This window comes from Carcharhinus amblyrhynchos, chromosome 9, assembly GCF_965287045.1.
Source record: "Carcharhinus amblyrhynchos chromosome 9, sCarAmb.v2.hapA, whole genome shotgun sequence".
NCBI classification, from domain to species: Eukaryota; Metazoa; Chordata; class Chondrichthyes; order Carcharhiniformes; family Carcharhinidae; genus Carcharhinus; species Carcharhinus amblyrhynchos.
In genome coordinates this window covers 87,056,416-87,070,216 of record NC_137332.1, presented here as the reverse complement: position 1 = coordinate 87,070,216, position 13,801 = coordinate 87,056,416, and the positions used below count along the sequence as shown (strand labels likewise).

Genomic DNA, 13,801 nt, shown 5'->3' with positions numbered 1-13,801 from the left:
ATTTGCATAAATGACCTGGATGAGGAAGTGGAGGGTTGGGTTGGTAAGTTTGCTGACGACATGAAGGTTGGTGGTGTTGTGGATAGTCTGGAGGGGATGTCAGAAGTTGCAGCGTGACATAGATAGGGTGCAGACTGGGCGGAGAAGTGACAGATGGACTTCAACCCGGATAAATGTGTAGTGGTCCATTTTGGCAGGTCCAATGAGATGAAGGAGTATAATAGCAGTGTAGAGGATCAGAAGGACCTTGGGGTCCGGGTCCAAAGGACTCTTAAATCGGCCTCGCAGGTGGGGGATGTGGTCAAGAAGGCGTATGGTGTGCTAGCCTTCATTAATCGAGGGATTGAGTTTAGGAGTCGGGAGAAAATGCTGCAGCTTTATAAGACCCTAGTCAGACCCCATTTGGAGGACTGTGCGCAGTTCTGGTCACCTCATTACAAGAAAGATGTGGAAGCTATTGAAAGGGTCCAGAGGAGATTTACAAGGATGTTGCCTGGATTGGGAGGCATGCCTTATGAGGATAGGTTGAGGGAGCTAGGTCTTTTTTCCCTGGAGAGACGAAGGATGAGAGGTGACCTGATAGAGGTTTATAAGATGTTGAGAGGTATAAATCGGGTGGATTCTCGGAGGCTATTTCCCAGGGCTGAAATGGTCGCTACGAGAGGACACAGGTTTAAGGTGCTAGGGAGTAGGTACAGAGAAGATGTCAGGGGTAAGCTTTTCACTCAGAGGGTGGTGAGTGAGTAGAATCAGCTGCTGTCGGTGGTGGCGAAGGCAAACTCTGGATGAGTACATGGGATTTAATGGGATTCAAGGTTATAGATAGGCCTAGTAGGTATGGATATGATCAGCGCAACTTGTGGGCCGAAGGGCCTGTTTGTGCTGTAGTTTTCTATGTTCTATGTAACATTGAGGGCCGAAGGGCCTGTATTGCGCTGTAATGTTCTACGTTCTATATAGACCACCTGAGATTACTGTCTAAAACACTCCTGCATATACAACACATTCCATTTTACTACCTGTAACACTCTTGTATATATAACACGCCTTATATTACCATGTGTAACACTCTTGTATATATAATCCACCCTATATTACTATCATTAATACTCCTGTATATATAACACTCCCTATATAATAGTGCATAACACTCCTGTATATTTAACACACTTCATTTTACTGGCTATAACACTCCTGCATACATAACCCACTTTGTATTACAGTGGATAACACTCCTGTATATATAATACACCCTGTATTACAGTGTAAAACACTCTTGTATAGACAACATACCCTATATTGCTGTGTATACACTGCTCTATATGTAATGGACTTTATATTTCATTGTATACAGTCTTTTTATTTAATCAAAAATAACTGTTCCTACAATTGATAAAAAGATATAAGCAGCAAGAACCTAGCCAGCCTGGCTGCTTCAACACTGATCCATTTTTGAAGAATAGTTACTGATCAGATTGCCTGACTGTTGGGATTGAGGGTTTCTGGGACAGTTGTGTCAGTGTTGGATGCTGCTGCCTTCATCTGGCAGCCAGGGGAAGCTGTGATCCAGGCATTGATCCAGGCTGTTCATGCAGTTGGATATTCGAAGATTCTTACTTCCTCTTTGTCACCTGACTGTGTCATTCTTTTGTTCCACCCTTTGTGTTTAGGAAACTGTTGTGGGATTCCTTTTTGAGCTGGGGCGATCAGACGAGAGATTGTTTCATATCACTCCCCTTATCCATCTTGAAATGATTTCAATCTCCCAAAGTTTTTGCACTGGACCTAATGAAGGCACATCACTCCCAATCTGCTCCGTTCACTTAGCCTGGCGATCTGAGAGCAAAATAGAATCTGGAACATGTCCTTTTGGAATTTGATCATTGGAATATAGATCATCCATTTCTATTTGATTTCCCTGAACAAAACTCAGTGCTGTGCACCATGTACACAGGGCAGCCCATCCTATCACAACAGATTCAACTTCAGATCATAGTTGATTCACTCTTTTCAATAGATCTAGGACATCCAAGCTCTGATATCAGCATTGCCCCCATTTTAATAAGCCCCTGATTTAAAAAAATCATTCCTGTTTTCAAATCCCTCACTCCTCTCTATCTCTGTAATCCCCTCTAGACCTACAACCCTCTGAGGTCTCTTGGCTCTTCCAGTTCTGGCCTCTTGAGTCTCCCTGATCATAATAGTGGCTGTGCCCTCAGCTGCCTGGGCCCCAAGCTCCGGAATTCCCTACCCAAAACTCTCCACCTCTATGTTTCCTTTTCCTACTCAAAAAACACTCCTTAAATTCCACGGGGCTTGTCTTGGTATCAAACTTTGCTTGATATTCATTTTAGCGAAGGTCCTCAGGAGGATTGACAATGTTAAACATAAGTATGAATTTTTGTTTGAATTTGATCGATTAATTTCTCTCTCTCTTTCTAAGGTGTTGAAAATGTTAGGATTTGCATCAGGAAGCACTCATTCTGTCCTGGACCAGACATTCGGAGTCGGAAAGGAGTCCAGCACAAAGGATTTACTTCTTCCTGTCCAAGATGCAGGAAGCCTGGGCCCACAGCACACAAGCCTGGGCGAGAGGAGCCAGGCGGAGATGGAGAGACATTCCTGTGCGCTGCTACCGCCTCAGTCATTGGCAGAGGGCCTGATGTCCAAGACAGTGAGCTATGATACAGTCTATGATGTTCGAGTCCAGGATCTTGATGCACATTTCACCTTTGAAAGCAGCAGTTTCTTTGATATTCCAATGATGGGGCTCAACCCCTTCCCCATTGATGACCCTGACTTTCCCCTCAGCCCCCACGTCATTAAGCGGAGAAGAGGAGGAATTGTGGAACAGCGGGACATCATCAAAGCTCATCAGGCACATAAGATGCAGAGTACCCCTCAAGCCCAGCGTAAAGAATGGGAGTAAGTCTCGCTTGGTGTCGTCTGGAGGTGGCTATTGCTGACCTCTCATTGGCTGTCCTTGGTTCTGGGTGTCGGTGCGATGCGACACGATTTAAATACAAGTGAATCTCAACAGCAGATTGAATGCAAATCTTTCATTTTAAAAGCCTTGAGAACAAGTCAGTGGCTGGAAACCGTGGGAGTGAGAGAGCAGCAGAGGCAAGAACAAGCAGCAAGTAATATCAAACTGAGCTCAAAAACTGGAGGAGGCAGGAGAGAGGGAGGCACAAATGAGGGGAAAGAGAGGGGGAGGGAGGTGCATGTGGGGGAAGTGAGTGAGAGGAGACTGAGGGAGGGGAGAGGGGTGACTGAGAGAGGGTGACTGAGAGAGAGGTGGCTGAGGGAGGTTTGACTGAGGGAGGGGAGAGGCAGGGTTCAGAGATTGAGGAAGGGAAGATTGAGGGAGGGGTGACAGAGAGTGAGCCTAAGGCAGGGGAGATTGAGGGAGGGGTGACTGAGGAAGGAGAAAGGGAGGGAGGAAGGGGTGAGGGTAGGAGTTGAGTGTGAGGGGGAAGGGAGTTATGCACTAGCATGCTATTTGAAAAATCAGTACGAGAGTTCTCTGTTGTGAAGCTGGATCAATATTTATTGTTCAGTTGGACTCAGTAGAAAACCAATAATCTGCTCATCACTCTTTATGGGATCTTGCTATGTACTGTCACATTTCTTTCCTGAGTGTGACTTGGGGCAGTGGTGCAGCCTGAAGCCTGGCTTGGAGTGAAGTGTATGGGTGGGACAGAGGCTGGGTAACAGTAGGGAACAGGAAGGTATCCAGATAAGGCAAGTGGCTGGATTCGGTGTGGTGATGGATTATTGACCCTTTGACATCCAGGGCTCAAATGTTTCTTTCTTTGGGAGTCCAAATTGTACTCAGGATTACTCAGCAGCCCCAGCCCAAGGGGGGATTGTGAGCTCTGGGCTTCCTGAAGAGTCTTAGCCGCTGGGTCAGTACTGAGAGGAAAGTCATGTTGGTGAAAAGACTGTAAGTCGTAACTGCTTTCCCAAAGCCAGTCTCCAACAATATCTGCCCTAAACATTCAACAACATTATCATCACTCAACCATCCTTCACCACTAACATCCTGAGATCAGAACTGACCAGAAACTGAACGGGACCAGCCATGTAAACACTATGACTACAAGAGCAGGTCTCATTTTCAGTTTCATTTTAAGTTTATGTTCTCTGGACTCCCCCCACCAGAATAAATAGTTCCTCTGTATTTGTATTCATTTACAGGACGTGGGTGTCGCTAGTTAGTCCAGCATTGACTGCCCATCCCTAACTGCCCTTGAGGAGTGGTGGTGAGCTTCTGGCTCTGGTGAGACCACATTTGGAGTATTGTGAGCAATTTTGGGCCTTGTATCTGAGAAAGGATATGCTGGCCCTGGAGAAGATCCGAAGGAGGTTCACGAGAGTGATCCCGTGAATGAAAAGCTTGACGTATATGGAGCATCTGAGACTCTGGGTCTGTACTCAGTGGTGTTTAGTAGGATGAGGGGCAATCTCATTGAAACTTACAGAATACTGAAAGGCCTGGGTAGAGTGGATGTGGGGAAGATGTTTCCATTAGTAGGAGAGACTAGGATCTGAGGGCACAACCTTGGAGTAAAGGGGCGAACTGAGGGGAGGAGAAATTTCTTCAGCCAGAGGATGGTGAATCTGTGGAATTCATCACCACAGAAGGCTGTGGAGGCATTGAGTGTATTTAAGACAGGGATAGAGAGGTTCTTGATTGGTAAGGGATTTAAAAGTTAGGGGAAAAAGGAGAATAGGGTTGAAAAGCTTATCAGCTATAATTGACCTGCGGAGCAGACTCGATGGGCTGAATGGCCTAATTCTGCTCCTATATCTTATGGTCTTATGGCGTTCTTGAACCACTGCAGTCCATGTGGTGTAGGTACACCCACAATGCTGGTAGAGAGGAAGATTCAGGATTTTTGATCCAGGGACAGTGAAGGAAGGGTGATATATTTCCAAGTCAGGTTTTAAACACTATGGAGCATAAAGACAGCTAAGTGCCATTGAGCTGAAGAGCCTTTTTCTCTCAGTTGATTAAAAATAGTCTACACTGCAGCCATGGTGGAGGGAGTGGGTTTGGGGGGAGTGCTATCAGACTAATCTTAGTGAGTTACTGCAGTGCTTCCCAAGACAGCACACACAAAGCAGCCACAGGTGATGAATGGATAATTGTTTGAATTGTCTCCAAGCAGCCATGATCAGCTGCACTCTGAAACGTCTGTGGAACAGCAGATGTCCTTCAGTAGTGTAACTATTCACAATGTGTGAAGTGCACAGTATCCTGTCACGTGACACATTCCATGGTGAGATCCAGTTTGCTCCCAGTGTTACATACACAGTCTGTACTGCCTCTGAGTCACACAGCAGCTGACAACATGATTCTTCATTCAACCACTTGACACACTTCCTCAAAACAAGCAATTAAAAGACAGCCTTAATAAATTTTTAATGCAGCTTTTAGCCATTTGCCTTCGGATTGTTTGTTGGGACAAGTAGAGGCAGCATTATTCTGTCTCTAACCCCGTGCTGCACCTATCCTGGGAGTGTTTGATGGGGACAGTGTATAGGGAGCTTTACTCCATTTCTAACCAGTGTTGTAGCTGTCCTGGGAATGATTGATGGGGACAGCACAGAAGGAGATTCACTCCATATTTAACAACATTCTAAACCTGCCCTCTCTCTCTTTGGGACAGGATAGAGTGAACTTTACTTTGTATCTCGCCTCATGCTGTACCTGCCCTGGGACTATTGGATGGAGACAGTAGAGAGTGAGCTTTACACCACATCCACAGGTTCTCCAATGTCCACTGAACATGTAATGTTCTCAAAGAATTCCACCAAATTAGTCAAACATGACCTGCCCTTCATGAACCCATGCTATGTCTTACCAATGGGACAATTTATATCCAGGTGTCTTGCTATTTCTTCCTTGATAATAGATTCAAGCATTTTCCCTACTATAGAAGTTAAGCTAACCAGGATCTAGATAGGCTGGGCGAATGGGCCAGGAAATGGCAAATGGAATTTAATGTTGGCAAGTGCGAGGTGGTCCACTTTGGTAGGAATAATGGTAGGAACGATTATTACTTACGTGGCGAAAAACTGCAGCAGGCGACGGTGCAGAGGGACCTAGGGGTCCTTGTGCATGAGTCGCAAAAACCCAGCTTGCAGGTGCAGCAGGTGGTCAGGAAGGCGAATGGGGTGCTGGCCTTCATAGCGAGGGGGATTGAATATAAAAGTAGGGAGGTCTTGCTGTGGCTGTATAGAGCATTGGTGAGGCCGCAGCTGGAGTACTGTGTGCAGTTTTGGGCGCCGCACCTGCGCAAAGATATTTTGGCCTTGGAGGGAGTGCAGAGGAGGTTTACTAGGCTGATACCGGAGTTGAGGGGGTTGAGCTATGAGGAGAGGCTGAATAAACTAGGCTTGTACTCGTTAGAGTTTAGAAGAATGAGGGGAGATCTCATTGAGATGTATAAGATGATGAATGGGATGGATAGGATAGAGGTGGAGAGACTCTTCCTGCTCAGAAAGGACAGTAGGACTAGGGGGCACAGCCTCAAGATAAAGGGGGGGCAGTTTAGAACGGAGTTGAGGAGGAACTTCTTCACTCAAAGGGTGGTGAATCTCTGGAATTCTCTGCCCGTTGAAGTGGTGGAGGCTGCCTCGCTAAATATTTTTAAGACGCGGGTTGATGGGTTTTTGATAAGAGAGGGGATTAAGGGTTATGGGGAGAGGGCGGGAAAGTGGAACTGAGCCACGACAGATCAGCCATGATCTTATTGAATGGCGGGGCAGGCTCGAAGGGCTAGATGGCCTACTCCTGCTCCTATTTCTTATGTTCTTATGTTCTTATAGTTACCTGTCTTTTATCTACCTTCTTTTTTAAACAGTGGCGTCACATTTGCTGTTTTCCAATCTGCAGGAAGCACCCCAGAGTCCAGCGAATTTTGGTAAATTACCACTATTTCTCCCACCATTTCTTTTAGTACCCTGGGATGCATTCTAGGAGACTTGTCTACCTTTAGCCCCTTTAACTTGCCCAACACTACCTCTTTCGTAATAATGATAGTTTCTAGGTTCACACCTGCCACAGCCTTCCTGTCATCAATTTTTGGCATGTTATTTGTGTCTTCCACTGTGAAGACCGACACAAAATACCTGTTCAATGCCTCAGCCATTTTCTCATTTCCAGTTATTACATCCCCCTTTTCGTCCTCTAAAGGACCAATGTTTACCTTCCCACTCTTTTTTGTTTTATATATTTGTAGAAACTTTTGCTATCTATTTTTATATTCTGAGCTAGTTTGCTCTCATAATCCATCTTACTTTTCTATCCATCATAGAAACCTACAGTGCAGAAAGAGGCCCTTCAGCCCATCGAATCTGCACCAACCACAATCCCATCCAGGCCCTACCCCCACATCCCTACATATTTTACCTGCTAATCTCTCTAACCTAAGCATCCTAGTACAATTTTAGCATGGCCAATCAACCTAACCCGCACATCTTTGGACTGTGGGAGGAAACCAGACTACCCGGAGGAAACCCACGCAAACACAAAGAGAATGTGCAACCTCCACACAGACAGTGATCTGAGCCGGGAATCGAACCCAGGTCCCTGGAGCTGTGAAGCAGCAGTGCTAACCACTGTGCTACCATGCCGCTCTATTTCCCAATCCTCTAGGTTCCCATTAATCTTTGCCACTTTGTATGCATTTTCTTTCAATTTGATACCCTCCTTTATTTATAGATATCCATGGCTGATTACCTCTTTTTCTACAGTCCTTCCTTCTCACTGGTATATACTTTGCTGAGCACTGTGAAAAATCACTTTAAAAATCCTCCACTGTTTCTCAATTGTCCCACCATAAAGTTTTTGCTCTCAGCCTACCTTAGCCAACTCCGCCCTCATCCCTTTATAGTCTCCTTTGTTTAAGCACAAGACGCTGGTGTTGGATTTTACCTTCTCACGCTCCATCTGTATTTTATATTCAACCATACTGTGATTGCTTCTTCCAAGAGGATCCCTAACTGCAAGATCATTAATTATTCCCGTCTTGTTACACAGGATCAGATCTAGGATAGTTTGCTCCCTTGTCGGCTCCATTACATACTGTTCAAGGAAGCTATCGCAGATACATTCTATGAACTCCTTCTCAAGGCTGCCTTGACCAACCTGGCTTGACCAATTGATTTGTAGCTTAAAATCCCCAATGATAATTGCTGTATCATTTTTACATGCAAGTGTTATTTCTTTGTTTATTTCTCGTCCCACCGTGATGTCATTATTTGGTGGCCTATAGACTACGCCTATCAGTGACTTTTTCTCCTTACTATTTCTCATTTCCATCCAAATGGATTCAACCTTTTTTTCCATAGAATCTATATCATCTCTCACTACCGACCTGATATCATCTTTAAATATCAGAGCTACACCACCTCCCTTACCTGCCTTTAACCTGTACCTGTGCTGTAATTATCATGGGAGTGTTTGATTGGGGCAGTATAGAGTGAGCTTTACTCTCCATTTAATCCCATGCTGTATCTGTCCAGAAAACTTTTGATATGGACAGCGTAGAGTGGGCTTTACTCTGTATCTGACCCCATGATGTACCTGTCTTGGGAGTGTTTAATGGGGACATTGTATGGGGAGTTTTACTCTGTATCTAACACAGCGCTGTGCTAGTCTTGGGAGTGTTTGATTGGATCAGTGTATATTATACTTTACTCCATATTTAATCCCATGTTGTATGTATCCTGGGGGTGTATATGGGGGGAGACAGTGTCGAAGGAGCTTTACTCTATTTTCAAGCCTGTGCTGTACTTGTCTGGAAGTGTTTGATGGGGACAGTGTACAGGGAGCTTTACATTTAACCCCATGCGAAAATTTCCTGTGAGTCTTTGATGGGGATAGTGTAGATGGAGTTTTACTCTGTGTCCAACCCTTACTGTACCTTTCTTGAGAGTGCTTGATGGGACAGTGTAGAGGGAGCTTTACTCTGTACTAATTCCATGTTGCACATTTCCTGGGAGTGTTTGATGGGGATGGTGTAGAGTAATCTTCGTCCAACTATTCCCATGCTGATCTTGTCCCGGAACTGTTTGATGGAACATTGTAGTGGGAAATCTATTCTGCGCCTAACCTTTCGCTGATTTTTTTTGTCATGACATTAGTCAACATTTTCTTCACTTTTTCAAATGCTTTTTGACATTCTAATCTATTGCATCAGTGAGCCATTGATAGTGAAGTGAATGTATCAGTTATATCATCGATGAACTTTGGACTTTACACAACAGTCACTGTGAATGTTTTAAGTGCTTCGCCGTGTTCCCTCTGCTGTGTTGGGTGGATATCTACTGTAATGTATATACGTAATGACTTATTATGTATATACAGTACAGTATATACATTATGACTTATGTATATATTTAATGACCTAAAGAACCATGAGGTAGGCTTGGTAACTTGAACCCTGGGAGCTCTTTATTGTAGATATGCAGTGTCCACAGTCAGATCTAAGGCTGCATAACCAGATCCCACACTGGAATGAACTAATCCCCCAGGAGCCACTTGACCCACACTCTTAAAGGGGTACTGCGCACCCAAACCCAACATATATTACATACATATATTACATCTTACCAATTCATTTCATGACCCAGGTATGATGCTTTTAACTTTGGTGCTGTACTCCTGAAGTGTTAAACTTAAATGTGCTCTTTCTCTGCCTTGCTGCTTTTTATTCAAGAAACAGCACTCTCCAATCATCCCATTTAACATCTAACCCATGACACACTGGAATACTTGGGGACCATTAGACAGAACAAATTGTTTCCTTTCTGACGCAAACCTTTGTGTGCCTGAATGGAAAAACAGCTTTCTTCTGGTCATCCAATTCTAATCACAAATATGCATTCGACAGATCTATCTCCTGGAACATCTTCCCACTTGCTATATTAGGAAACAAATCTTCACTAGTAGGTACTAACAAAGAACAAAGAACAACCCAGCACGGGAAACAGGTCCTTCGGCCCAACAAGCCCGCACCGCCGCATCACCCTACACCTATTCTACCCTGCGTATCTACAATTAGAACCGCTGACTTAGCCAGATTCAGGGGAGAATAGTGTCAATTTGGTAAAACCAATCAGCCTAAGAGCACATCTTTGGGGTGTGGGAGGAAACCGGAGCGCCTGGAGGAAACCCACGCAACCACAGGGAGAATGCACAAACTCCCACAGACACAGGCCCAAATCCATGTATCTGCACAGCTAGCAGTGCTAGTCAGCGAGCTGTTGCGGCGCCCGTCTACCGGTCCAGGATCAAGCACACACACCGACACGAAGTACTAGGCCACTCCCGGAACCTCCAGGAGCAGCCCATGCACGACCCACCGTGTGCATGCCCCTCGTTTGACAACGAGGTGGACCTCCGCCTGCGGAGTGAAGAGACAAAAACGTTAATCACAAGCCTGCCTTTCCAGTGTCTCCCGAGGTTCTAACCCTTATTCAATAACCCCTACCATAACCCTCCATCCTCGTTTCACTCATGTGCCTATCTAACTGAACCTTAAACGAGTCCAACGTTCCCGCCTCCACCACTCCACTCGGTAGCACGTTCCATACCCCCACTACTCTCTGCGTAAAGAACCTTCCTCTCATATCCAAATTATACCTCTCCCCCCTCACCCTTAAATCATGTCCTCTTGTATTCGTAACCAATCTAGGGAGCAGTCTCTCACTATTGACCCTGTCTATTCCCTTCAGTATCTTATATACCTCTATCATGTCCCCCCTCAATCTCCGTCATTCCAAAGAGAACAGTCCCAGTTTCTCCAACCTTTCCTCGTAACCCAACCCCTCCTTGCCAGGCAACATCCTGGTAAACCTCCTCTGCACCCTTTCCAGAGCCTCCACGTCCTTTCGGTAGTAAGGTGACCAGAACTGGACGCAGTACTCCAAATGCGGTCTAACCAACGTTCTATACAACTGAAGCATTAGACGGCAGCTTTTAAACTCTATACCTCTTCCTATAAAGGCTAGCATTCCATAAGCCTTCCTGACAACATTCTCCACTTGTGTCACAACCTTCATGGATTTGTGAACCTGCACTCCCAGGTCCCTCTGTGTTTCTATACTCCTAATTTGCCTACCTTTAATCACATAGCTCCTCTCTACATTATTCCTTCCAAAATGCATCACCTCGCATTTGTCAGGATTAAATTCCATCTGCCACCTATCTGCCCAATGCACCAACCTATCTATATCCTGTTGTATCACCTGACAATCCACTTCAGTACCCGCCAACCCTGCCATCTTGGTGTCATCAGCAAACTTGCTGATCACACCACCTACGCTCTCTTCCAAGTCATTTATGTAGACTACAAAGAGGAAAGGTCCCAGTACTGAGCCCTGCGGCACACCACTGGTCACTGGCCTCCAGCTGGACAAAGTCCCCTCCACAACTACCCTCTGTCTCCTATTGCCCAGATGTGGGTATGCCGGCGTTGGACTGGCGTAAACACAGTAAAAAGACTTTTTCCTATTGCCCAGCCAGTTCTCAATCCACCTAGCTACCTGACCCCGTATCCCATGCGCCTTAACCTTTTCTACCAGCCTACCACGAGGGACTTTGTCAAACGCCTTACTGAAATCCATATAGGTACTGGGTAAGTATCATCCTCAACCATCTTATTTACTCTTTATTTGTAATTGCCATGAATCTAAATACGCCTGCCTGCTTTGTGAAGAACCACAATTGTTACCCATTCACTGCTCATCACTTTCTCAATTGCCCCAGTTATACCATAAAACATAGGATGAGAAGTTGGCCATTCAACTCATCAAATTTGCTGTGCCATTCAATGTGATCATGACTGATTTGATATGATAATCCTCAATTCCATAGATCCACTACCATCTGAGAGAAGAACCCCCCCCCACCAACCCCCACCATCTCTGTCTTAAATGGGTGACCTTTACTCTGAGGTAATGTCCTCTGGACCTAGACTCTCCCACAAGGAGAAATAATCTCTCAGCATCAGCCCTGTCAAGCCTCCTGAGAATCCTATTTATCTCATTAAACTGCCTTTCATTTTTTTAAGCTCCAATGAGTACAGTCCCAACTTACTCAACCTCTCATCAGAAGAAAATCCCTCTAAGGGGGATGAACCTAATGAACCTTCTCTGGACTGCCTCCAATGCCAGTATATCTTTCCTTAGATAAGAGGACCAACAGTGTTCACATATTCCAGGTGTAGTCTAACTAGTACATAGAACATAGAACATAGAACATAGAACATTACAGCGCAGAACAGGCCCTTCGGCCCACGATGTTGCGCCGACCAGTTACAAAAACAATGACCCACTAGCCTATACCAATCCCTTTTCGTCCATAAACCTATCCAGAGATCTCTTAAACGCCCCCAAACTAGACGCATTTACAACTGCAGCAGGCAGGGCATTCCAATCCCTCACCACCCGCTGGGTAAAGAACCTACCCCTGACATCCGTCCTGTAGCTACCCCCCCTTAATTTAAAGCCATGCCCCCTCGTGCTAGCTTTCTCCATCCGAGGAAAAAGGCTATCACTCTATCACTATCCACCCTATCTAAACCTCTAATCATCTTATATGTTTCAATAAGATCCCCTCTTAGCCGCCTTCTTTCCAACGAAAACAACCCTAAATCCCTCAGTCTCTCCTCATAGGACCTCCCCACCATACCAGGCAACATCCTGGTAAACCTCCTCTGCACCCTCTCCAACGCCTCCACATCCTTCTTGTAATGCGGGGACCAGAACTGCACACAGTACTCCAAGTGCGGCCGCACTAGAGTAGTGTACAGTTGCAACATTACACTGCGACTCCTAAATTCAATCCCCCTACCAATAAACGCCAAGACACCGTACGCCTTCTTAACAACCTTATCTACTTGATTCCCAACTTTCAGGGATCTATGTACACACACACCTAGATCCCTCTGTTCATCCACACTATTCAAAGTCCTCCCGTTAGCCCTATACTCGACACATCTGTTGCTCCTACCAAAGTGAATTACCTCACACTTCTCCGCATTAAATTCCATCCGCCACCTCTCGGCCCAGCTCTGCAACCTATCTAAGTCTCCCTGCAGACTATGACACCCTTCCTCACAATCTACCACACCTCCAATTTTGGTGTCATCAGCAAATTTACTAATCCACCCAACTATACCCTCATCCAGATCATTAATAAAAATTACAAACAACAGTGGCCCCAAAACAGATCCCTGAGGCACACCACTCGTAACTGTACTCCATGATGAATATTTACCATCCACCACCACCCTCTGTCTCCTATCTGATAGCCAATTCCTGATCCAACTTCCTAGATTACCCACAATCCCATACATCTGCATTTTCTGCAGAAGCCTACCATGGTGAACCTTATCGAACGCCTTACTAAAATCCATGTATACCACGTCAACTGCCTTACCCCCATCCACCTCTTTGGTCACCTTCTCAAAAAACTCAATAAGGTTAGTAAGGCACGACCTACCCGCTACAAAACCATGTTGACTATTTCTAATCAATTCATTACACTCCAAATAACTATAAATCCTATCCCTAATAATTTTTTCTAAAACCTTGCCCACAACAGAAGTAAGACTCACCGGTCTATAATTCCCGGCAAAGTCTCTGTTCCCCTTCTTAAACAATGGGACAACATTCGCTATCCTCCAATCCTCCGGGACTACACCAGAGACCAATGACGACCTGAAGATCTGAGCCAGAGGCTCTGCAATCACCTCTCTAGCCTCCCAGAGAATCCTAGGGTAGA

General features: G+C 45.3%; 1 protein-coding gene across 1 annotated transcript in view; it reads left to right on the top strand.

Moving 5' to 3' along the window:
• The first annotated feature begins 2,452 nt into the window (after positions 1-2,452).
• cacna1ea (calcium channel, voltage-dependent, R type, alpha 1E subunit a) overlaps positions 2,453-13,801 on the top strand; it is a 516,576-nt gene continuing 505,227 nt past the window's right edge. The window contains exon 1 of the mRNA XM_080196651.1: positions 2,453-2,925. Coding sequence (XP_080052777.1) covers positions 2,453-2,925 — 473 coding nt within the window. The remainder of the gene's footprint in view (positions 2,926-13,801) is intronic.